The sequence below is a fragment of the Callorhinus ursinus genome, unplaced genomic scaffold, assembly GCF_003265705.2.
Source record: "Callorhinus ursinus isolate GAN/ISIS: 27379988/994484 unplaced genomic scaffold, GSC_fseal_2.0 scaffold26, whole genome shotgun sequence".
In the NCBI taxonomy this organism is placed as follows: Eukaryota; Metazoa; Chordata; class Mammalia; order Carnivora; family Otariidae; genus Callorhinus; species Callorhinus ursinus.
In genome coordinates this window covers 2,846,500-2,869,800 of record NW_027397088.1, presented here as the reverse complement: position 1 = coordinate 2,869,800, position 23,301 = coordinate 2,846,500, and the positions used below count along the sequence as shown (strand labels likewise).

Here is a 23,301-nt window from a genome sequence, read left to right as displayed (position 1 = left end):
CTGTCCTCTTACAGCCACCCGTCTGTCTTCCATATCTATGAGCTTGGTTTTTGTTGCTATTTTTATTGTTTTAGATTCCACATATAAGTGAGATCATACAGTATTTGTCTTCCTCTTTCTGTTATTTCACTTAGCATAGTGCCCTTGAGGTCCATCCATATTGTCACAAATGGCAAGATTGCATTCTTTTTTATGGCTGAATAATCCTCTGTGTATGTGTACCATAATTTCTTTATCTGTTCAATCATTGATATATACTTAGGTTGTTTCCATATCTTGGCTATTGTAAGTAATGCTGCAATGACTTAGGAGTGCATAGATGTTTTTAAAATTGTGTTTTTGTCTTCTTTTTTTTCTTTTTATTTTTTTAAAGATTTTATTTATTTGAGAGAGAGAGTGAGCGAGCACATGAGCAGGGGGGAGGGGCAGAGGGAGAGGGAGAAGCAGACTCCCTCCTGAGCAAGGAGCCCTACCTGGAGCTCGATCCCAGGAACCCGGGATCATGACCAGAGCCAGAGGCAGCTGCTTAACCAAGTGAGCCACCCAGGCACCCCTATGTTTTTGTTTTCTTTGGATAAATACCCAGAGCGGAATTGTTCGATCATGTGGTAGTTCTGTTTTTAATTTTTTGAGGACACTCCGTACTGTTTTCCATAGTAGCTGCACCAGTGCATTCCTGTATTCCCACCAACAGTGCACAAGGGTCCCCTATTCTCTACATCCTCACCAACACTTGCTCTCTCGTGACGTTTTGATAATAGCTATTCTAACAGGTGTGAGGTGATATCTCATTGTGGTTTTGGTTTGTATTTCCCTGATGGTTAATGATGTTGAGCACCTTTTTGTGTACCTCTTGGCCATGTGTATGTCTTCTTTGGAAAAATGTTTATTCAGATCTTTTACCCATGTTTAAATTAGATTGATTTGGGATTTGTTTGTTTGTTTGTTTTGCTGTTGAGTTGTATGAATTCTTATATATTTTGGATATTAGCCCCTTGCCAGATATGTGATTTACAAATATTTTCTCCCACTGAGTAGGTTGTCTTTCCATTTTGTTGATGGTTTCCTTTGCTGTGCAGAAGCTTTTTAGTTTAATGTAGTCCCACTTGTTTATTTTTGCTCTTGTTGCCTTTGCTTTTGGTGTGAGATGCAAAAAATCATCACCAACACCAATGTCAAGGATCTTACCACCTGTGTTTTCTTCCAGGAGTTTTATGGTTTCAGTTCTTGTGTTTAAGTCTTTAATCTATTTTGGGTAAGTTTTTGTGTTTGGTGTAAGATAGTGGTCCAGTTTAATTCTTTTGCATCTGGCTGTTCAGTTTTTTTCCCAATAACTGTCCTTTCGCCATTGTATATTCTTGAATTCTTTATCATGAATTAATCCATCATATGTGTGTTGATTTATTTCAGCGGTTTCTGTTCTGCTCCACTGATCTGTGTCTGTTTTTATGCTGCTCTGGAAGTGATAACCATACTGTTTTTATTGCTATAACTTTATAATACAGCTTGAAATCAGGAAGCATGATGCCTCCAGTTTTGTTCTTTCTCAAGAATTTGCTTTGTTTATTCGGGGTCTTTTGTGATTACATACAGATTTTAGGATTGTTTGTTCTATTTCTGTGAAAAATGCCAGTGTAATTTTGATAGGGATTATATTAGATTTGTATATTGCTTTGGGTAGTGTGGACATTTTAACAATATTAGTTCTTCCAATCCATGAACGTGGAATATCTTTCTATTTATTTGTGTCTTCTTTAATTTCTTTCATCAATGACTAGTAATTTTCAATATATAGGTCTTTCATCTCTTTGGTCAAATTTATTTTTAGGTTTTTTTCTTCTTTTTGATGCAACTATAAATGACATTGTTTTCTTAATTACTCTTTCTAACAGTATGTTATTAGTGTACAGAAACAAAATAAATTTTTGTGTATTGATTTTATATCCTCCATCGTTACTGACTTTATTAGTTCTAACAGTTTTTTTTTTTTTTTTTGGTAATACCATATCATCTGCAAATAGTGATAGTTTTACTTTTTCCTTTCCAATTTTAATGACTTTTATTTTTTTTTCTTGCCTAACTACTCTGGCTAGGACTTCTAATATTATGTTGTATAAAAGTGGTGAAAGTGGTCATCTTTGTATTATTCCTAATATTAGAAGAAATGCTTTCAGCCTTTCACTACTGAGTATGATTTTAGCTATAAGCTTGTTATATATGGTCTTTATTATTGTTGAAGTACATTTCCTCTTTACTCGCTTTGTTGAGTTTTTATCATAAATGGGTGTTGAATTTTGTCAATTGATTCTCTACATCTTTTGAGATGATCATATGATTTTTATCCTGCATTTTGTTACTTTGATGTGTCACATTGACTGATATGCCACTGTTGAATTATCCTTGTGTCTCTGCATCTCTGGAATAAATCCCACTTGATCATGGTGTATATGTTTTTTTAATGATCATTACAATTCAGTTTGCTAATTTGGTTTGCTTGCATCTGTGTTCATCATTAGCCTTTTATTTATTTATTTATTTTGGTGGCATCATTATCTGATTTTGGTATGGGTAATGCTGGCCTCCTAAAATGTGTTTGGAAAAGTTTTCCCTGCTTCTGTTTTCTGGAAATGTTTGAGAATACTGGTTTTCTTCTTTGAGTGTTTGGCAGAATTAACCAGTGAAGCCATTTGGTATTGGACTTTTGTGTTTTAGGAGGTTTTTGATTACTGATTCAATTTCCTTTTATAATTAGTTTGTTCAGATTTTCTGTTTCATGATTCAGTCTTGGTGGGTTGTATGTTTTTAGGAATTTATTCATTTCTTCTAAGTTGTCTAGCTTGTTGTTGTTTAATTAGTGATAGTAGTCTCTTACAATTCTTTTTCATTTCTGTGGTTTCAGTTTTAACATCTCTTTCATTTTTTATTTTATTTATTTGAGCCCTCTCTTTTTCTCTTGGTGAGTCCAGGTAAAGGTTTGTCAATTTTGTTTATCTTTAACAAAGAACCAGCCCTTAGTTTCATTGATCTTTAATATTGTCTTCTTGACTTTTTAGTCTCTATTTCATTTATTTCTACTCTAATATTTGTTATTTCCTTTCTTCTACTAACTTTGTCTTTTGTTTGCTCTTCTTTTTCTAGTTCCTTAAGGCTGAAGTTAGGTTCTTTGAAACTTTTCGTATTTCCTGAGATAGGCATTTATCACTATGAACTTACCTTTTAGAACTGTTTTTGCTGCATCCCATAAATTTTGGTATGTTACATTTCCATTTTTGTTTGTCTCAGGTATTTTTTGTTTCTCTTTTAATATCTCCTTTTACCCATTGGTTATTCAGTAGCATGTTGTTGATTTGCCACATTTTTCAATTTTCTTGGTGTAATTAATTTCTAGTTTCATTCCTTTGTGGTCAGAAAAGGTGTTTGATATGATTTCAGTCCTCTTAAATTTGTTTTCTGGCCTAACAGAGGATCTCTCTTAGATGGAGTTTTTCTTCTTTAACCACATTCTGAAATATTAATACTCTGTGATACCAATGGGTATACAGCAGACATTCTTAACTTTTCTTATGCCATGACTCCTTCAATAGTCTGGTGAAGCCTACAGATACTCTCAGAGTAATGTTTTTGAAAAGTATAAAGCAAAACACTTAAGATAACAAAGGAAACTAATTATATTCATATATTAATATTATAATATTTAAAAGCCAGGCTTGTGATGTAATAATGTGATGTGATACATTATATAACAAGACCTGAAGTCACCAGTGTGACTTCAAAGCAGTGGTGGGCACAAGTGATACTTTAGACCTTTGTAGCAACTATGCTGTAGTATAAAAATATCTATCATATCCATTGGTGAAAAAGTCACATGTGGTGTTATTATTACTACGAAGGATTTTTCTTATTCAAAATTGAGAGAAATTCTAAATTTCAGATAGAATTTGATAAAAATGATAGTGTGTATTTTTTTTATCCAAGTTAATATGTGCCTCCTTGAATTCTAGCCATAGACCTTGTGGACCTTGGTTAAGCATCCCAATGTAACGAATTTCATGAAGTAAGCTTGCTGTTTATTTTGCTTATCTATAAAGAATCTCTGCAAGTTTTGATCTTGAAAAATTGGATAATTATTTCTGATTCTGTTTTCTCATATAAAAATCATTACAGGTTTTTCTGTGTTTATCACCAGCTGATAAACTCTGTAAACTGGAAAAGAAAAGATGTCTGATATAGCTGATTTGTGACAATTGGAGTCAAAAGTATTTTTAAATTAAGATTTCTACAAAACTAAGAGATTTAGTTTAATTGTTTTCTTTTTATCAAGTTGTGGCCTTTCTTAAATGAGAAATCAAGAAAAGTTTGAAGGAATGGGACCAGATATTCTTAGAGGATACAGAATATGGCAAAGCATTGTGATTGAGGTGTTATTGCTGAAGTGGGGGAAGAAACCCATTTCAGAAATGAAGATTTTCAAACTGAAGATATGACCTTGGGATAGCTGAGCTTCCTTTTGGTATTAGTAAATGGGAGGATTTATAAGATTTATTAAGGCATTACAGTGTGGTTGACCTTCCACAAAAGGAGTTGTGCTCTTCAAGAAAGCAAAAACTTCAGAAAACTCCAAGTGTAGAGTACCATATATTTTTTCTACTCTGATTAGTGGAAGTTTCAATTTGCCTTTATGGGTAAAAATGTTAACATGAAAAAAATTAACGTTAGTCATTCGTTTGTTCAACAGATCTTTTCATACCCTACTTTGGTAGTAAGCAATAAGGATGACATATGGAAAACTCTGATCCGTACAGTGTGGGAAGTGGACACAGACAAAAACAGTGTGGTGTTGCAGTTGACTCTCATCAGAGTTGTTATAGAGCATGGTGTGTCTAGGGATTGTTCCCTTGTTCTGTATAATGAAAGTTCTGATTCCCTATGGGAGTCCTTACTCAGAGGATTTCAAAAAAATTAATGGAAAGTACATATTAATTTACGTTGAGCATACAAAGGTAAACAAAGATGTCACATTTGTTTAGTCTGGCAGGAGTTTATCACTTCAGTGAAGTAATAACCTTATGATTATTTGATGCTCCAATTTGTAGTTATAAAAGGTTTTGAATAAAAATATAAGTACAGTAGAATAAGGAAAAATCATATAAAATCAGGTTTATAAATGTGAGGAATAAAACTTTGTGAGCTGGGCCTTGGCTGGGCTGGGAGCAAATAGAGCTGAGACTGGGACCGTCATGCACAGTGAGAAGCCCTGATAGAAATCATGCTGCTCTTCTGTTCTGGAACCATTGTTGCCTCTTCAGTGCCTGCTAACCAAACTACAGACCCACATAGAAAGCCTATTCCAGAAAGGCCTCTACTGATGTGTACAAAATTAGTACCTTCTGTTTCTTGTCCTTTTCTCCATCGAAACTGGAGACTTGTTATTTCCCAAACATGGCCAGTGCATTTTCCCTCCTTTTGCTTGTGCTGGCGCATCCATTAGAATGCTTCACATCCCTCTATTTGCACTTGCTTATCTAGGCCATCTCCTCCCTGATCCCTTCTTTGATTTGTCCTTGTCATCTTGCCTCCTTTTAGTCCCTGCCCCCCACCTGACTGCATCTATTACCTGTAAAGCAGGTGAGGGAGACAGGGGTCTCTTTCTTTTCACCTTTGTATTTCCTATAATCAGGACATGATGCCCTGCTACTTAGGGAAGGTGCTTCTAAAAGAGGGATGCACCCTCTCTAGATCCCCTTGAGGAAGCCCTTCCTGCCCACTGATCTGCAGTTCTTCTGGATCCAACCCTTAATGTGGCTCTATTAAAATAGATGGTCTCTGAGTCCTAGCTGCTATGTAAATGCTACGTAATGACAAAGCATTGGTGTTGTAGATAGAGAGAAAGGCAAAGAATGCTTTTTTGAGGGGTGATATTTGAACAGAAATAGGGAAGGAAGAAGAGAGATGTTGAAGCAGGAAGAGCGTGCAAAAATAGAGGGGACACAAATGTAAAAGCTTGAGGCAAGAGTTGTCACTAGTCTGGGGACAGCAGAATGGCCAGAGAAGTAGGGTCATTAGTGAGAGAAAAAAGTGTGGGTGATGAGATGGAGAAGTACCTGGAGGCCGGGTGGGAGGAGGACTGTAGTTGAACTAGTAATCTCTAGGCTACTGCTGTAGGCCTGGTGAAAGGTGATGGCAGCTTACATAAGGATGCTGCAGATATAAGTGGGGAGAAGGGTGATTTCTGTGAATGCTGAAGGATGGGGAGTCAGCCATAAAGCCCACGTTTTTGTTTTGAACAGTAGGTTAAATGGGGATCATTTACAGAGAAGGAGAGCTAAGGGAAGAACTTTGGTGACAACATCCAGAATTCTGTTTTGAGCCAATTCAGTGTGAAATGATATAAAGAATGTCAAGTAGATAAGAAGAAATGGGGGGCTGCTGCCCAGGGCAAGGCAGACCTGGAGATGGACCTTTGTGGTCACAGGCACAGTGATACTGATGCGAGGCCCTGGACTGAGACACCTCATGGTGGATGGGAAGGAGAAAAGGTCCAACACCGAGCTGCAGGGCTGGGGTAGAGTTGACAGGATAGCATAAGAGCCTGGAAAGTTGCTGCCAGTGAAGTGGAAGAGAATTAGAAGAAGGTAGGGTTCCAGAAGCCAGGTGAAGAAAATATTTCTAGAAGGGGAAGATAGGGAATGATTGTGTAGGCGTGGGTTTTTTATCAGTCTTATTTTTTTGTTCTCCCTCTTAGGTAATAAGTCCTTATGGTAAACTGAGTCTGCATGCCCCTGTAAAAGCAGCTGTGTTCATGATCAGAAACATACTCCATATTCATCCTGTCATAGTGAGAAAATATGGAAGAAAAAAATGACAAACCTTTTTAAAATTATTTAATCTTGGCTCCAGAATAAAACTATGGTTTAGTTCAGGGCTCAGAAAGCTCTTTCCATAAAGGGCCAGATAGTAAATATTTTCATTTTTGTGGAAGATATATTCTGTGTCACAACTACTCAACTCTATTGTTATAACGTGAATGCCATCATAGAAAACACAAATGAATGCGTGTGGCTGTGTTCTTATAAAACTTTATTGCAAAACCAGGCATGGGAACAGATTTGGCCCATAGGCTGTTTGTAACTTTCCAGACACCTGATGTTTTGATATAGTTCAGAATCCTATTTGTAACTATGTTAAGTTTATCAAGCTACAGAGTACTAGTCTGATTTTTTTTAAATGGAAGTCTGTGAATTTGTTGCTCTATATTATAAAACCTTGTGAGCAATTACATTTTATTAGCCAATCGTGTTCTCCAGCATTTTGAACATCAAACATATGCTTAATTCTTGATGAACTTACCTAAAAATCTGCACACATGCATCCATCCTGGCCTACAATTCCCATTCCCCTGCCTCATTTACTTTCTTCAGCCTAACTGCTTTCAGTTATTTTCCATGATTTATATCCTCTGAATAAGGACCTATTAATTGTCTAAATTGGATATTTTAGCACAAGTAAAAGCTTTCAAGTTGTGCAAAATCTTCTTATGCTGTGTTCCAGTGATGGGGCATTTATACAAGAACTTTTGCTTCACTGTGAATATAACATACAATTGTATAATATATGTAACTTTCAGTATAAGTTTAGTATGTGGCTTCAACACTTGCCTGCAGCCTTCTGTGCCTTCAGTTCTAGTGCTTAATTGTTGTTGGGATTAAATAATATGTATATGCAAAATGCTTAGAAGGTATCTGCTCAATATTGAGTACTCAACATATGCTACCTTTTCTTTTCATGTAGCTCTTTAGATAGTTATGTATCTAAATGAAAAAATAGCCGAACAAAAGGAAGAAAACCCAACATTCTCCTTGCTGTTGAAACTTCACTGATTCCATCAAAAAGACTCCAAATGTGATTGGATATGAATTTATACATAAAAAAGATTTAAAATACTGGCTTGGCAGATCCTTAGTGTTAGAAAGGATCTTCAGAGTCATCTAGTTCAAAGTTTTCATGAATCCTTAGAAAATGTAAGCAACACGGCAATTCTCTGGGTGCATGTACACTTGCACATATGTGTATTTCTGCTTCTTGTCAGAGAGTCTGAGGCTTTCATGACACCCTCACAGAGTCTGAGTCTCAGAAAGGCCAAGCCCTGCTGGTGGTGAGCACCATTCCATGAACAGAACCCCAGATTTGCTGCTCCTGACTTCTAGTGTGACTTTTATCAAATCCTTCTCTCTGAACCTCAGGCCTGCTTTTTATTTCTTCTAGAATTGTTATAAAGCCCCAACAAAAGCACTTTTGGATCATAAAGTGTCCTCTAAATGTACAGCTGTGGCACTGAACTGTAAAAAAACTGCAGCTAGGCAGGGTGCTTGAGTGGTCTGCTTGAGAGCTGACAGCAGAGCCCTGACACCCCCATCTCCCAAGGCCCACTCAGTGCACTGGCCCCTCAATAAGGGGCCACAGCTTTTTTTGAGAACAAAATGGCCCCATACCAAGACCATTCAGTGGAAAAAGCATAGCCTTTTCAACAAGTGGTGCTGGGGTAACCTGACATCCATGTGCAAACAACTAATTCAGACCTCTAACCCATAACATACATAAAAATTAGCCAAAACTGGATGGAAGACCTAAACATAAGAAATAAACCTATAAAACTCTTAGAATAAAACATAGGAGTAAATCTTCATGTTCTTGAGTTGAGCAAAGCATTCTAAAATATTGCACCAAAAGTATAAACAACAAACAAAAAATTAGATGAATTGGACTTTTTTACTTCATAGGACACCATTAAGAAAGTGAAAACTGTTTGTACACCTTAAATTTATACCATGTTATATATTAGTTATATCTCAATAAAGTTGGGGGGAAAAAATAAAAAGACAACTCTCGTAACAGGAGAAAATTGCAAGCCATGTATCCAGTAAGAGATTTTTATCCAGAATATATAAAGAACTTTCATAACTCAATAATAAAAAGACAAATAACCAGTCTTAAAAATGGGTAAAACATCTGCATAGACATCTTTCCAAATAAGATATACCAATGGCCAATAAGCACATGAAAAGATGCTTAACATCATTAGTCATCAGGGAAATGCAAATCAAAACCACAATGAGAAATTTGTGTGGAACCATGAAAGAATCCTAATAACCAAAGCAAAATCTTGAGAAAGAACAAAACTGGAGGCATCATGCTTCCTGATTTCAGGCTGTATTATAAAGTTATAGCAATCAAAACAGTATGGTATCAGCATAAAAACAGACACATAGATCAGATGAACAGAATAGAGACCACTGAAATAAACGCATACATAGATGATTGATAATTTATGATAAAGGATTCAAGAATATACAATGGCAAAAGGACAGTCTCTCCAATAAATGGTATTGGGAAAACTGGACAGCCAGATGCAAAAGAATTAAACTGGACCACTATCTTACACCAAACACAAAAACTTACCCAAAATAGATTAAAGACTTAAATGCAAGAACTGAAACCATAAAACTCCTGGAAGAAAACACAGGTGGTAAGGTCCTTGACATTGGCGTTGGTGATGATTTTTTGGATCTCACACCGAAAGCAAAGGCTACAAGAGCAAAAATAAACAAGTGGGACTACATTAAACTAAAAAGCTTCTGCACAGTGAAGGAAACTCTAAACAAAATGGAAAGACAACCTACTCAGTGGGAGAAAATATTTGTAAATCACATATCTGGCAAGGGGCTAATAACCAAAATATATAAAGAATTCATACAACTCAATAGCAAAACAAACAAAAAGCCCCAAATCAATCTAATTTAAACATGGGTAAAAGATCTGAATAGACATTTTCCAATTGTATGTTGGACATACACATGGCCAAGAGGTACACAAAAAGGTGCTCAACATCATTAACCATTCGGGAAATGCAAACCAAAGCCACAACCTTACACCTGTTAGGATAGCTATTATCAAAAAGTCAAGAGAGAGCAAGTGTTGGTGAGGATGTAGAGAATAGGGGACCCTTGTGCACTGTTGGTGGGAATACAGGAATGCACTGGTGCAGCTACTATGGAAAACAGTATGGAGTGTCCTCAAAAAATTAAAAATGGAACTACCATAAGATCCAGCAATTCCTAAGGAAATGAGAACACTAACTGGAAAAGATAGCTGCATCCTCATGTTCATGGCAGCATTACTTATAGTAGCCAAGATACGCAAGCAAACCAAGTGTCCACCAATGGCTAAAGGGACAAAGCAGATGTGGTATGTATATGTGTGTGTGTGTGTATGTGTGTGTGTGTGTGTGTGTGTGTGTACCATTGTTTATATATACACAATGGAATATTAGTTATAGGGAAGAAAGAAGGTCTGCCATTTGCAACAACATGTAAGAATTTTGAGGGCATTATTATAAGTGAAAAAGGTCAGACAGAGAAAGACAGCTATTGTATGATTTTACCTATATGTGGAATCTGAAAAAGGAATGGAGGAAACAAACATGCTCATAGATACAGAGTTGCCAGAAACAAGAGAGTGGAGGTGGTGGACAGTAGGTGAAATGGGTGAAGGTGGTCAAAAGGTACAACTTGTAAAGTGATTAAGTCATGGACATGTATAGTATGGTGACTGTAGTTAATACTGTATTGTATTATTTGCAAGTTGCTAAGAGAGTAGATCTTCTGGGTGGCTCAGTTGGTTAAGCGACTGCCTTCAGCTCAGGTCATGATCCTGGAGTCCCGGGATCGAGTCCCGTATCGGGCTCCCTGCTCAGCGGGGAGTCTGCTTCTCCCTCTGACCCTCTTCCCTCTTATGCTCTCTGTCTCTCATTCTCTCTCTCTCAAATAAATAAATAAAATCTTTAAAAAAAATTTTTGTAACTGTGTCGTGATGGATGTTAACTTGACTTATTGTGGTGATTCATGATATATACATAAATATACATGATATATACATTAATGATATATACATAAATCATTACATACACTTGAAACAAAGATAATATTATATGTCAATTATACCTTAATAATACAAAAGAAAACCCCAGTGATATACAGTTTCACACTCCCTCAGATGTCTAAAATTAAAAAGACCACAGTAAGTATTGAGTAGGGGTGGAACAGTTAGAACACTTATTTACTGCTGGTGAGAATGTGAAATGGTCCAGCCACTTTCAAGAACAGTGTGGCAGTTCCTCAAAATGTTACATGTTTTATACAAATGACTCTACTCCTAGGTACATGTCCAAGAGAAATGAAAATATGAAATCAGTCACAAAAGGCCACATATTATGATTCCATAAATATGAAATGTCCAGAATAGGTCACTGCATAGATACAGGAAGTAGGTTAGTGGCTGAGGGGTTTGATGGGAAGATAGCAAGTGATTGCTAATGGGTACCGAGTTTCCTCTGGGGATGATGAACACATTCTGGAATTAGTTGGTGGTGATGATTGCACAATGCTGTAAATATACTAAAAGCCCGTGAGTCATAAACTTTAAAAGGGTGAATTTTATGGTATGTAAATTTTATTGCAGTAAACCATTATTTGAAAAGAATAAAGTAACCCCAAATTGTGTTCTTGGCTTAAAAGATAGGGGATGAAACATACTTCTATCCTGTTTTATCTCACAACTGCTGTGAGTTTTACTGACAGGCTTAGATGACAAGGGTGTAGTGCTCTTGAGTCAGGTCCATGGTCAGCTGTCAGCTAAGTTCCCTAAATACCCTGTACATAGACAAGGCTGCAGCTTGTGCACAGGTGACACTCAGGACTAGCAGCAGTGTAGGCCAGTAACCTCCTCACCCCAGAGCCAGGTTTTTCCTGGTGGGGATTGAGGTCATTCACCAGGCAGCAGGGAAGCATCTCTGCATTGTGCCCAGCTGCATTTGGCCTATAAATAAACCAGCAACAAAGATTTTTAGCCTTACTATTTTGGGACATTTTAATATTAGGTTAGCTTGTTTATTATGTTTAGACATAATTTAAGAAACAAACATATCAGTCACATTTATTTTTAAGGAATATGTTAAGAAACTGCAAAATACTGAATTATTCCTTAACACCTTCTTTTTGGAAATCATTCAGTTTTATACATTAGCATCTTACTATATTCAGTGTGTCTCATAATTAAACAATTATATATACATATAATATACTAAAAAGTAATTCTTGTATTTTAGTTATAAATAGAAAATAAAACAATCTTTTAAAAAATCAACTGTGTCTAAAGCACATGTTCTCAAACTTTTCCAAGAGTAAAAGTCAAATGAGACTCATTATAAATGTGGTTTTGTAGGCTTCCATCCCCAAGAGATTGGTTCAATCTGAATTTTTAGAAACCCCCCAGATGATTCTAAGGAGCAGGGTTTGCACTTTGAGAAACACTGCCTTAGAGACTTCAGCCTAGAATTGTTCTTCATTGGGGCACCTGGGTGGCTCAGTTGGTTAAGCATCTGCCTTCGGCTCAGGTCATGATCCTGGAGTCCCAGGATGGGGCCCTGCATCGGGCTCCTTGCTCAGAGGAATTTGCTTCTCCCTCTGCTCCTCACCCCGCTTGTGTTCTCTCTTGCTCGCTCTCTCTCTCAAATAAATAAATAAAACCTTTTTTTAAAAAAAGAATTGTCTTCATTTTAACATAGATAATAGGTATTTCTTTAGATATTTTCGGCTATTTGATGTTAGAAATAGATGACATTCACGCTCTTATTCTGCTATTAGAAAATAATATTTTGTCACAAGCATAACATTTCTAAGTATGTGAAATGTAAGATGTGTTTGTTTCCAATGTCAGCATCTTTGTTGCTGCTACCCATTAATGTGGTACTGTCTTCACCTGTTATTTGCAGATTTCTTTTGACCTGGCTGAATATACTGCAGATGTTGATGGAGTTGGCACTTTACGGCTTTTGGATGCAGTTAAAACCTGTGGCCTTATCAACTCTGTGAAGTTCTACCAAGCCTCAACAAGTGAACTCTATGGGAAAGTGCAAGAAATACCCCAGAAGGAGACTACTCCTTTTTATCCTCGGTCACCGTACGGTGAGAATGCATGGGTACAACCTTGTGTATGTGCCATGTTCTCTTGGCATGGGGCATTCATGTACTTCTGCTTTAATTCCATTCCCGTCTCTCATCTAAAGTCATTTGACTGCGAGATTAACATTAAGATTGGACTAAAATGACTAGACATTGGGAAGCATAATGTTATACACTGCTCACTCTATAAATATTTGCTGCCATTGCCTCCAGGGTGAAATTACCACTTCACTTCAGTGATCCATGTTCATCCAGCCCTTCCATACACATCACTTTGAAAGGAAAATTAGACCCACATGACTTTTTTTATGTAACTGTCGTGAGATTTGCTGAAGTGATAGGTTTCATGTTTTTTATTTCCCCAGTGGAAGTTTCTCTGGGTTCAAATATTTTTTAAAAAGGGGGGGTTCTATTACATCTTATGTATTTGTAAAAAGAGTACTCTTGAAAGACTTAAGTGATCAAACTTATAAGCATCTAGAATATTAAGATTTCGTATTTTTTTTTCACTTTCTAGTTCCTTAAAACTAGGAAAAAGGAAATAAGACCTTAGGTCAACTTGATACATTGCACATACTATCATCAAATCAGTTAGATTGTGGAAGACAGAACTGTGGGTATTACAAAAGTAAAAATAATCTTAAATATTTTCTTGTGCACATGATTAACTGGCAAAGGAATCTTTAGTCTTTGGCTTTGACTCATATCTTTTTCTAACTTAATATATTACACATTAATTTTTGCAAGTTGTTATTGTTTAAGATGAGTGAAAATCACTGTCTTTTATAATAAGATACCACCTTTTATAATAATAACTGTCTTTTATTTGCTTTTAAAAAAATTATTCCAACAGGGGCTGCTAAACTCTATGCCTATTGGATTGTGGTGAACTTCCGAGAGGCATATAATCTCTTTGCAGTTAATGGCATTCTCTTCAATCATGAAAGTCCCAGAAGAGGTCAGTAAATATGTTAATGGACAAGACAATTTCAGACTTTAACAATAACTAAAAAAGTTGTATGTTACATTCTGCATATGTACTGTATAGACTGGGGAAAACGTCACATCTACTTTTAACTACAGTTGGCCCTTGAACAACAGGAGTTTGAACTGCATAGGTTCACTTATACATGGATTTTTTTAGTACAGTACTATACATGCATTTTCCCTTACGATTTTTTTAATATTTTCTTTTTTCTAGCTGTTTATTGTGAGCATACAGTATATAATACATATACAAAATATGTGTTGATCAGCTATGTTATCGGTAAGGCTTCTAGTCAACAGTAGGCTATTAGTAGTTAAATTTGGGGGAGTCAAAGTTATATGCATATTTTCTACTGCATGGAGGGTCACCACTTCTTACCCATCCATATTGTTCAAGGGTCAGCTATATTATGAATGTCAGAAGTGGTAAACGAAGAAATGTAAATCCAGATTTAATTAGTATGTTTGCTAGGTTTTTTATCCAACATGAAAACTAAATACTGTTCTTATTTTACCATTTTCATTGGTAGGTCTTATCAAGCACGTTTTCAACCTAAGTATTAGGAAGTTTCCAAATGAATGGAAAGGAATAAGTAGTATACTAATGCTCGTTTCCAGAAGTCACTCTTATACATGTAGACTCAACTTGTAGAATTTATATATTTTTTTTTACTTTGACTCTGTTAGATATTCAGTATTCTTTCTTTATATTCCATTTAAAGAGACATCCAGATATTACTGTGCTTCTAGAGTATATGTTAAATTTGAAATCAGTGCTTATATTTAGAATCATTATCACTTTTTTTTTTCAGAAAACCATATTTTGTTTGTATTGGCTTGTTTGCTTTGCAGAGTTGCTGTTGAGACTGTTAGCAACATGTGAGCTTTTCTGTTCCAAATAAGAAAATGTATTCTTATCATTATTTCTGATTTGTTGAAGCATGAGAAATTTTTCCAAAACATGTGTACTCTTCACAAAATGAAAATTATCTCTACAACCTAATTCTAAGATGTTTTATGAAATTTCACTATCATTTAGCCTTTTAGCTGGAGAATCAATAGAAAGTCCAATGTTATAAGTTGTTTCATGTCCAACAACTAGTAATGCTTATAACTTTTTCAATGAAATTTTATGTGACTATATAGCTACATAATTAACCTACAAGTCATGAGGAAAGAGTAAAGTGACAGATTTATAAAGGTATCTTTAATGTCAATACATTTTTATTTTATAATTGCATAAGTTAAAAATTCCCATGATATGCTGTTAAAGCATAAGAACCCAGTCTGTCATGCCTGTTGTCCCAAAAGAAAACAACTTAACAAACCGCCAGAAAGATTTCTTTAATTAATTTTGTGGTTCTGGGTGTCCTTAGTAGAGGGAAAAGGAAAAAGCAAGACCTTAGCTCTCCTTGCCCACAGCATTTGGTATGCAGGATGCTCAAGGCACCTGTTCAGTGAATGATAGTCTCTGCTTCTTTCCTCATAAACATGTTTATACCCATTGTTTGGGTTTCTGTGCTTTTCCCCTCTCAACTTCTCTACCTGCAAAACAAAATAAATAAGTAAAAGTCAATTGTTTTGGATCAGGTTAGGACAGGGAAAAGCATTCTTAGTTGCAGGAGGAAAACATACATTAAAATATGACCTTCTCTCAAAAAAAAAATCCTCTATTTGCATATGTTGTAATGAGGACTAATTTTTGCCTTTGTCAGTGTTAAACACTTCTTTAAAAAATTATTTTAGGGACGCCTTGGTAGCTCAGTCAGTTAAGCGGCTGCCTTTGGCCTGGGTCCTGATCCCAGGGTCCTGGGATCAAGTCCCACATCGGGCTCTCTGCTCAGCAGGGAGCCTGCTTCTCCCTCTCTTTCCCTCTGCTTGTGCTCTCTCTGTCAAATAAATAAAATCTTTAAAAAAAATAAAATAATTATTTTAAAATTAATACTTCTTTCTTCCCTCTCACTCCCTCTTACTCCCAGCTCTGTCCTCAGACCCACTAAAACTCCTTCAAAAACACTCCAAGTGTCTTTATCTTAAACATACAGACAGGGTTATTCTATACACAATATTCTACATCGAGGGCTTTTGTTAAATGTTTGTTAAAAAACTTGACCTTGTAGCATACACCATTCTGTTTTGTTTTTATATCTGAAAATCAATATTTAATTTTTTATTTCATTTAATATCGAATAATGAAAAATAATAGTATATGTGGAAACGATGTAATATTTATTTGTTAAGATATCTAATACTTAATACATAGAGCATTTTTTGGAAGTTGGAAATTAATTTTCATATTAACTTAATCCTACCATAATACTATTGTTTTGTCACAGTTACTATTTTCCAAAGAGATTCTCTGCCAGACCGAGAATTCCTTAATGATAGGTCTGTATTATATTTTTGAATCGTCAGCTTATAAAACAATACCTATCTGCTAATAAACATTCAATAAATATTTTTAAATGAGTGAATGAATGTATATCTCATGTTTAGTAAAATGTTACTGACTTGAAAGGTAGGCAGTCTGAATTAGGAGTTATATAAAAGTTTTAAATAAATGTTGTTTTGCTGATTTCATGAATAAGGGTGTAGCTGAAGGCAAGCTATTTTGAAGTAAAGATTCACCCTGGTATACTTCAATAAATAGATAAAATGCATTTCAAATTAATAATCTTAGTCTATATACCTATAATAGCTGTGGTACTTTAAGTTCGTTTATTTTCTTAAGTAGGTCGAACATTTATACATCAGTCCTCTTTTGCCCTGTTATCACAGTGAGCAAATGCTCTTTTTAGATAGTGCAGTGATAAACCTCAATCTAGTTCTAAGGTATATTATCACAAAAGTCCAATTAGTAGAGCCCAATGATGCAGCCTTTTTGGGATGTGTACTTTTTCTCTAACAAAAAATGTTGGACAAGGCCCCTTTTGACTGCAGGAATAGCATTCCATGAGAATTTCTAACTTTAAAAAGTATGGAAGAAGGATTTTTCAACATAAAGGTATTCTAGACCAGAGGTTGACAAATAATGGCTCATGGGCCAAATCCAACCCACCAGCCTATTTTTGTAAATAAAATTTTATTGGAGCACTGACATATCCATCTGCTTGCATATTGTCTACGGCTGCTTTCACAGTAGAGTCCCGTGGCCTGCAAAGCCTAAAATATTTTCTGTCTGGCCCTTTAAGAAAATATTTGCTAGCCTCACCTATAGAATAATTAGTTCCTCAACATCAAGAAACTTTCAGTTAGGTTTAATATTTCCCCCAGGGTAGCAAGATAGTCTTATGCAAGGGATTTCCAATAAATATTAAAGTCAAGGAGAATCAATAGTTAAGACATCCATAAACAGAATTTCTGAAGTGTTTGGGTCCGTTGGGGTTCTGTTATGCTCTATTGAAGGACTGAGGTATAGAACCAAATAAACTAGGAACTGACTGAAGATCAGGAGCATGGTTCATTACAGCAACCCTACCTCCTGAGTTTGACATTGTTCATTACATTTTTGACTGTATTATATGTCTTTTCTCTATTCCAAATGCTTTATGGTTTTCTTTTTTTTTTTTTTTTTGTTTTGGAGAGAGCATGTGCGAGCAGGGGAAGGAGCAGAGGAAAAGAGAGAGGGAGAGAGAGAATCTCAAGCAGACTTCCCACTGAGCATGGAGCCCGACTTGGGACTCGATCTCATGACCCTGAGATCATGACCTGAGCCAAAACTAAGAGTCGGACGCTCAACTGACTGTGCCACCCATGCTTCCCCTTTATGGTTTTCTTTTTAAGTGTACTTATTTTGCTTTGTTATGAGATTATAATGCCTCTAAAGATAGTTGGGATCACCTGTGTTTGGCACAGAATTAACCATTGGAGATTATTGTTGTAGAGAATAAAACCAATAATCCAAAGACTTGGGCTCTATTTCCCATTCAGCCATGCAGTCATTCTTTCAGTTAAGGCAAGATGGTTGATATGCTCATGCCTTAGGTTTGCTTTTTTATAAAATGGAGGCACTTGAGTAATATTTACTACAAATTAATAATGAACAATAGTTAAAATTCTTGACTTATTTGAATTTCCCTGATGGCTAATGATGTTGAACATTTTTTCATGTGTCATTAGCCATTTGTATGTCTTCTTTGGAAAAGTGTCTGTTCATGTCTTCTGCCCATTTTTGACTTGATTATTTGTTTTTTGGGTGTTGAGTTTGAGAAGTTCTTTATAGAACTTGGATACCAGCCGTTTATCTGTAGTGTCATTTGCAAATATCTTCTCCCATTCCGTGAGTTGCCTCTCTGTTTTGTTGACTGTTTCCTTTCCTGTGTAGAAGCTTTTTATCTTGATGAAGTCCCAAAAGTTCATTTTCACTTTTGTTTCCCTTGCCTTTGGAGACGTGTTTTGAAAGAAGTTGCTGTGATGGGTATTAAAGAGGGCACATACTGCATGGAGCACTGCGTGTTAAATGCAAACAATGAATCATGGAACACTACATCATAAACTAATGATGTACTGTATGGTGACTAACATAACATAATAAAAAATTATTTAAAAAATAAGTAAAATAAAATTCTTGACTTACATGTCCATAAAGGGATGAAAATGTATGATGTGTATCATGTTCTGTGAATACTATGTATTATATAACAATATTCACCGATATTCCCAAGGTGCTTTTATTCATAAGCACTCAACTTTTTTAAATAAATGTACTATTTTTTAAATTAAAGTGATAGTTGCTTTATGAGTAAATTGTACAAAATTGCACATATATCTGAAAAGCTTTTTCCTTTCATATTTCAAGTTTCTTCAAACTTGAAATTTTGTATGTTTCATTTATATATCTCTATAGCTATATGTACATAAATACAGTCTTCTGTTTGCCACAAATGTGGCAAATGTGGCTATAGTGACACCTATCTTTTGGAAATACAGATTTATATATTTTCTTTTTTTATATTTTATTTATTTGACAGGGAGAGAGAGAGAGAGCACAGCAGGGTGAGTGGCAGGGAGAGGGAGAGGGAGAAGCAGGCTCCCTGCTGAGCAAGGAGCCTAATGTGGGGCTCGATCCCAGGACTCTGAGATCATGACCTGAGCCCAAGGCAGACACTTTAATTGACTGAGCCACCCAGGTGCTCCTAGATTCACATATTTTCTATTTAGGAAATAAAGGCTCTGGTTATTGTCCAGAGCTATTAAATTTCTGTGAGGAAAATGTCATGTGTGGAAAATCTTTTAGCTTTTGTTGCTAAGTATTTTTGAAAGGGTAATCAGTTAATGAGACTGATGTTATAAAGCTATTGACTATATAAACTATGGAAAATATTGAGAAATGTTTTAATTGCTTTAAAGTATTTTGTGAATAAAGACAGAGTTTCTTTTCAAATATATCATTTATCAGTTATAAAATCTCTTAAAGATTATTCTACAAACCAGAACATTAAAACAAGCCTATTTGTAAAGCTAAAAATAATATTTGTAGTTTTGATTGTTTATTAATTAATTTTTTCAAGAGATTTTATTTATTTATTTTAGAGAGACAGAAAGCATGAGAGAGAGTGAGTACAAGTAGGGGGAAAGGGCACAGGGAGAGGGAGAAGTGGTCTCCCTGCTCAGGGGTGAGCCCGACTCGGGGTTAGATCCCAGGACCCCGGGATCATGACCTGAGCTGAAAGCAGATGCTTACCACACTGAGCCACCCAGGCACCCTATTGATAGTTTATTAATTTAGAAGATAAAGTAACAGGAATTCCTGCTCTTCATCACCTGGATAATTAAACCATTTTACTAATTATATTTTATTCTTATATTAGCATGTCACAAATACAAATTTGCTGACCTTTAAGAATTATAAATAACAATATCTTATATAAAATAATATATTGAAAAAATCCTCATATTCTGTGTGATCATCAAGAATGAACAAAGAGATATCCTATCTTCTAGTTTCAGAAGATTAAAAAGTCAAATGATTAAACTTGATTTCCTGACTTTAATGACTGTAACCATGTGACTTTTCCATTTTCAGTATGACTGTAGAAATAATGTCTACTCTCCTATAGCTAGGTAATGGTGTAGGTTTCTGAGAGACTTCCCAGAGCTATGTCCTTGAGGTGAAAGCCCGCACCAGGAGTGTGTTGGCGAAAGTTCTCTGCTGTCTGCTATCCGCAGGTGGGGCTCAAGTGTCTGCTGGTTCACAGTGGTGGGGCCTATGGGGGAAACTGAAGCAGTATGATGTTGAGTTGTCCAAAGTGACAAAACTAACATGTTGTCAACACTAAAGCTAGAAATAATCCTGAAGAGGGATTTTTGACTCTCACTTGGATGCCACTGGTGTTACAGAAGGAGGTCAGTTTAAGAGTTGCAGTCTTTGGGACACCTGGGTGGCTTAGTCGGTTAAGCGTCTGCCTTCAGCTCAGGTCATGATCCCAGGGTCCTGGGATTGAGTCCCACATCGGGCTCCCTGCTTGGCGGGGAGCCTGCTTCTTGCTCTGCCTGCCACTCCCCTCTACTTGTGCTCTCTCTCTCTCTCCCTCTCTGACAAATAAATAAATAAAATATTAAAAAAAAATAGTTCGAGTCTTTTCATGAGGATATTTTTCTTATATTGACTCATCTCAATCTATAGATCATCAGGTCCGTCTGGACAATACAGTAACTACTACTTCCAGAATCAACTAAAGAAGTCAAGTTTGGCTAATGAACCTACCTCATCGCCATTAATTTACTAGCAATGAGTCACATGCAGTGATTGGATCCATCCCTTGGATCCCTTTAACCTGAAATCATGGTCCATGTCAACAGTACTATTTCTTCATTTTCTTCCCATTCTTCTTCTTCTTTTTTAACTGTTTAAAACTGGAACATTTACGCAGCTCTACAGAAGGTATAACTTTTTCTCGGTAGATATTCTCCTTTTCTTTCTCCTTCCATGTTTGACCCCTAAATAATGCTGTCTTCCACATATAGTGTATAACTATGCTACCTTCTCTGTGACCATGGAGCCTTCTAAAGACTGCTCCCTCCAGGAGCTCTTCAGTTGCTGGACTCCTGTTTTCTCCAGAACTCCAAGAGAGCCTAATAAATACGACTAAGACGATGGGGTGCATTTATGTTCTTACTTTATTCTGTATTTCTTAAGAAGAACTTTTTATCATTTCCCAGCTGAGGGAATCAGAGTAGTTTGGCCGTCATCATACATCATCATGAAACCTAATAACAATGAAAAATATTATATTCATGAGCTGTTTTGTTGCATTTAACATTGTGAGTTAATACTCTAAAGGTACTTTTAGAGATATTTTGACTAACCTTGTTTAACTTACACATTTCTTTATTTGTATGTGGGAATTCATACACCTAGTTTTTTCTAATTCTTTAATTTAAAAGTGTATAATAACCCATTAGATAATATTCTTTATTTTTAGGGAACAGTTGATATTCACTTGTATGTATTCTCCCCCCAAAACCCTCAGAACTTATGAGCTAGAAAGGAATTTAAAGATCATTCCATCCCATTTATTTCATCAATGAAGAAACTGAAGCAGTATGATGTTGAGTTGTCCAAGGTGACAAAACTAACATGTTGTCAACACTAAAGCTAGAAATAATCCTGAAGAGAGAATGACATAAACATTGTTCGTATTTGCAGAAATAGCATGTATATGAACTGTGAGTTAGAAGTGAGCAAATCAACCCCCATGAAGCAGAGCTGGGACTTAAACTATGGAAAGAAGCAAGTGAAGAAGTTGGAAATTTATCTCAATTGCTCTTATCTTTTGTAAAAGACATTAATTAATTTGGTTAAAGACAATATTCCTTTCAGATATTTAGCAGAATAATAATAACAATAAAACATTAGTTTTATAATGTTAAAATATAAATATGATATGAAGCCAATGACTTATCTTGAGTATCACCAAGAAGTTGGCAATGAGAGGAAATAGAACTAATGCAGAGTAATGCAAAGTTAAAAATCATGTGGCAATAAGAAGATATAAAGTACTTTAAATATACCTGTAGTTAACAGTTTAAGGCTACCACAAATGGATGGTGTACTACTACTGTTTAGATATTGAGCCATTTTTAGATGATCTAGCACATTCCTCTAAATATGGACTTCATAAGAAATCATATATATCAGTCTAAACACAGTATTCACATGACTGAGAGAATCTGACATTTTAAGGTTCATGAACTTGTGGTTTCAAGTCTTAAACTTGAGGTTTTTGTTTTTTGGTTTTTTTTAGCTGCCAAGTGTTTTGCTTTTTAAAATGTCTAACTATATTTATTACTATAAATTCATCTTCATATTTTAAACTGTTAATTCCTGTAAAAATTAGCTGATTAAGTCACAGTAAAATTTTGGAAAATTTTCGCCGTTTTTTCTGAAGATTGCTCTTTATTCATTGATGGAAGATAAACTAATTCTCAAGGACTAGGGGTGAAGGAATGAGAGTGGGGAGAGTATGACTTTACCCCCCAGAGTTCTTGTGACAATGTCTGGAGGTGTTTTTGGTTGTCACAACTGGAGGTGAGGGTAGCTGCAGGGATGTTCTTAAACATCTGCAATACCCCAACAGCAAAGAATTATCCAGCCCCCAAATGTTGGTAGTGCTAAGGGTGAGAAAGCCTGCTCTAGAATTTCACCCTTGAATGTTATCACCAAATCTAGATAAATGTCATCTATAAGACTGGGATCTTCTCTTTCTTTACATATCACTTTTATTTTGCAGTAAATCCTTTGAGCTTTAGCAAGCAATTGCCTAAACACAGGAGAAAGAAAAACCAAAAACCCTGATTTAATAAGTAGCTCCATGTGAAACCATTTAGGCCTTAAGTATTCTGGTCTACTACAGGTCAAATGCCAGTCAGGGAAGCCCAGAGAACACAGTTGTTATTGCAGGGCTCTCCTAATCATTTGGGGCTCAATTCTTACTTTCGTGACCCACTGGTCTGCAGAACCACATCAAAGTAGGTCCATGACGACCTTCCTTCCACCTTCAAAATAAATGAGCATATTTATCTTTTGTTGTACATTATAACAAGAACAAAGCTTTCCTTTGGGAATAAGCTGTAGATTCTTGTTCTGGCTTTGATATAAGATAATAAAATGGATTCGAGATAACTTCTCAATATATAGGATTATAGTAATATTAGTGTGAGATGTTCACTTTATTTGAAAATTTTCCTCAAAAATTACTTGAATTCATAAATATTTTAGTGCTTTAGGGAATAATAGATTGCAGGATATAACTTAAATGACTGGAACTTGTTTTTATTTAATTTCAACATGCCAAAG

General features: G+C 35.7%; 1 protein-coding gene across 3 annotated transcripts in view; it reads left to right on the top strand.

The window, feature by feature from the left end:
• GMDS (GDP-mannose 4,6-dehydratase) overlaps window positions 1-23,301 on the top strand; it is a 641,402-nt gene that overhangs the window by 300,093 nt on the left and 318,008 nt on the right. For all 3 annotated transcript variants that reach the window (XM_025890977.2, XM_025890978.2, XM_073877510.1), the window contains 2 exons: window positions 12,827-13,019; window positions 13,870-13,974. In XM_025890977.2, coding sequence (XP_025746762.1) covers window positions 12,827-13,019; window positions 13,870-13,974 — 298 coding nt within the window. The remainder of the gene's footprint in view (window positions 1-12,826; window positions 13,020-13,869; window positions 13,975-23,301) is intronic.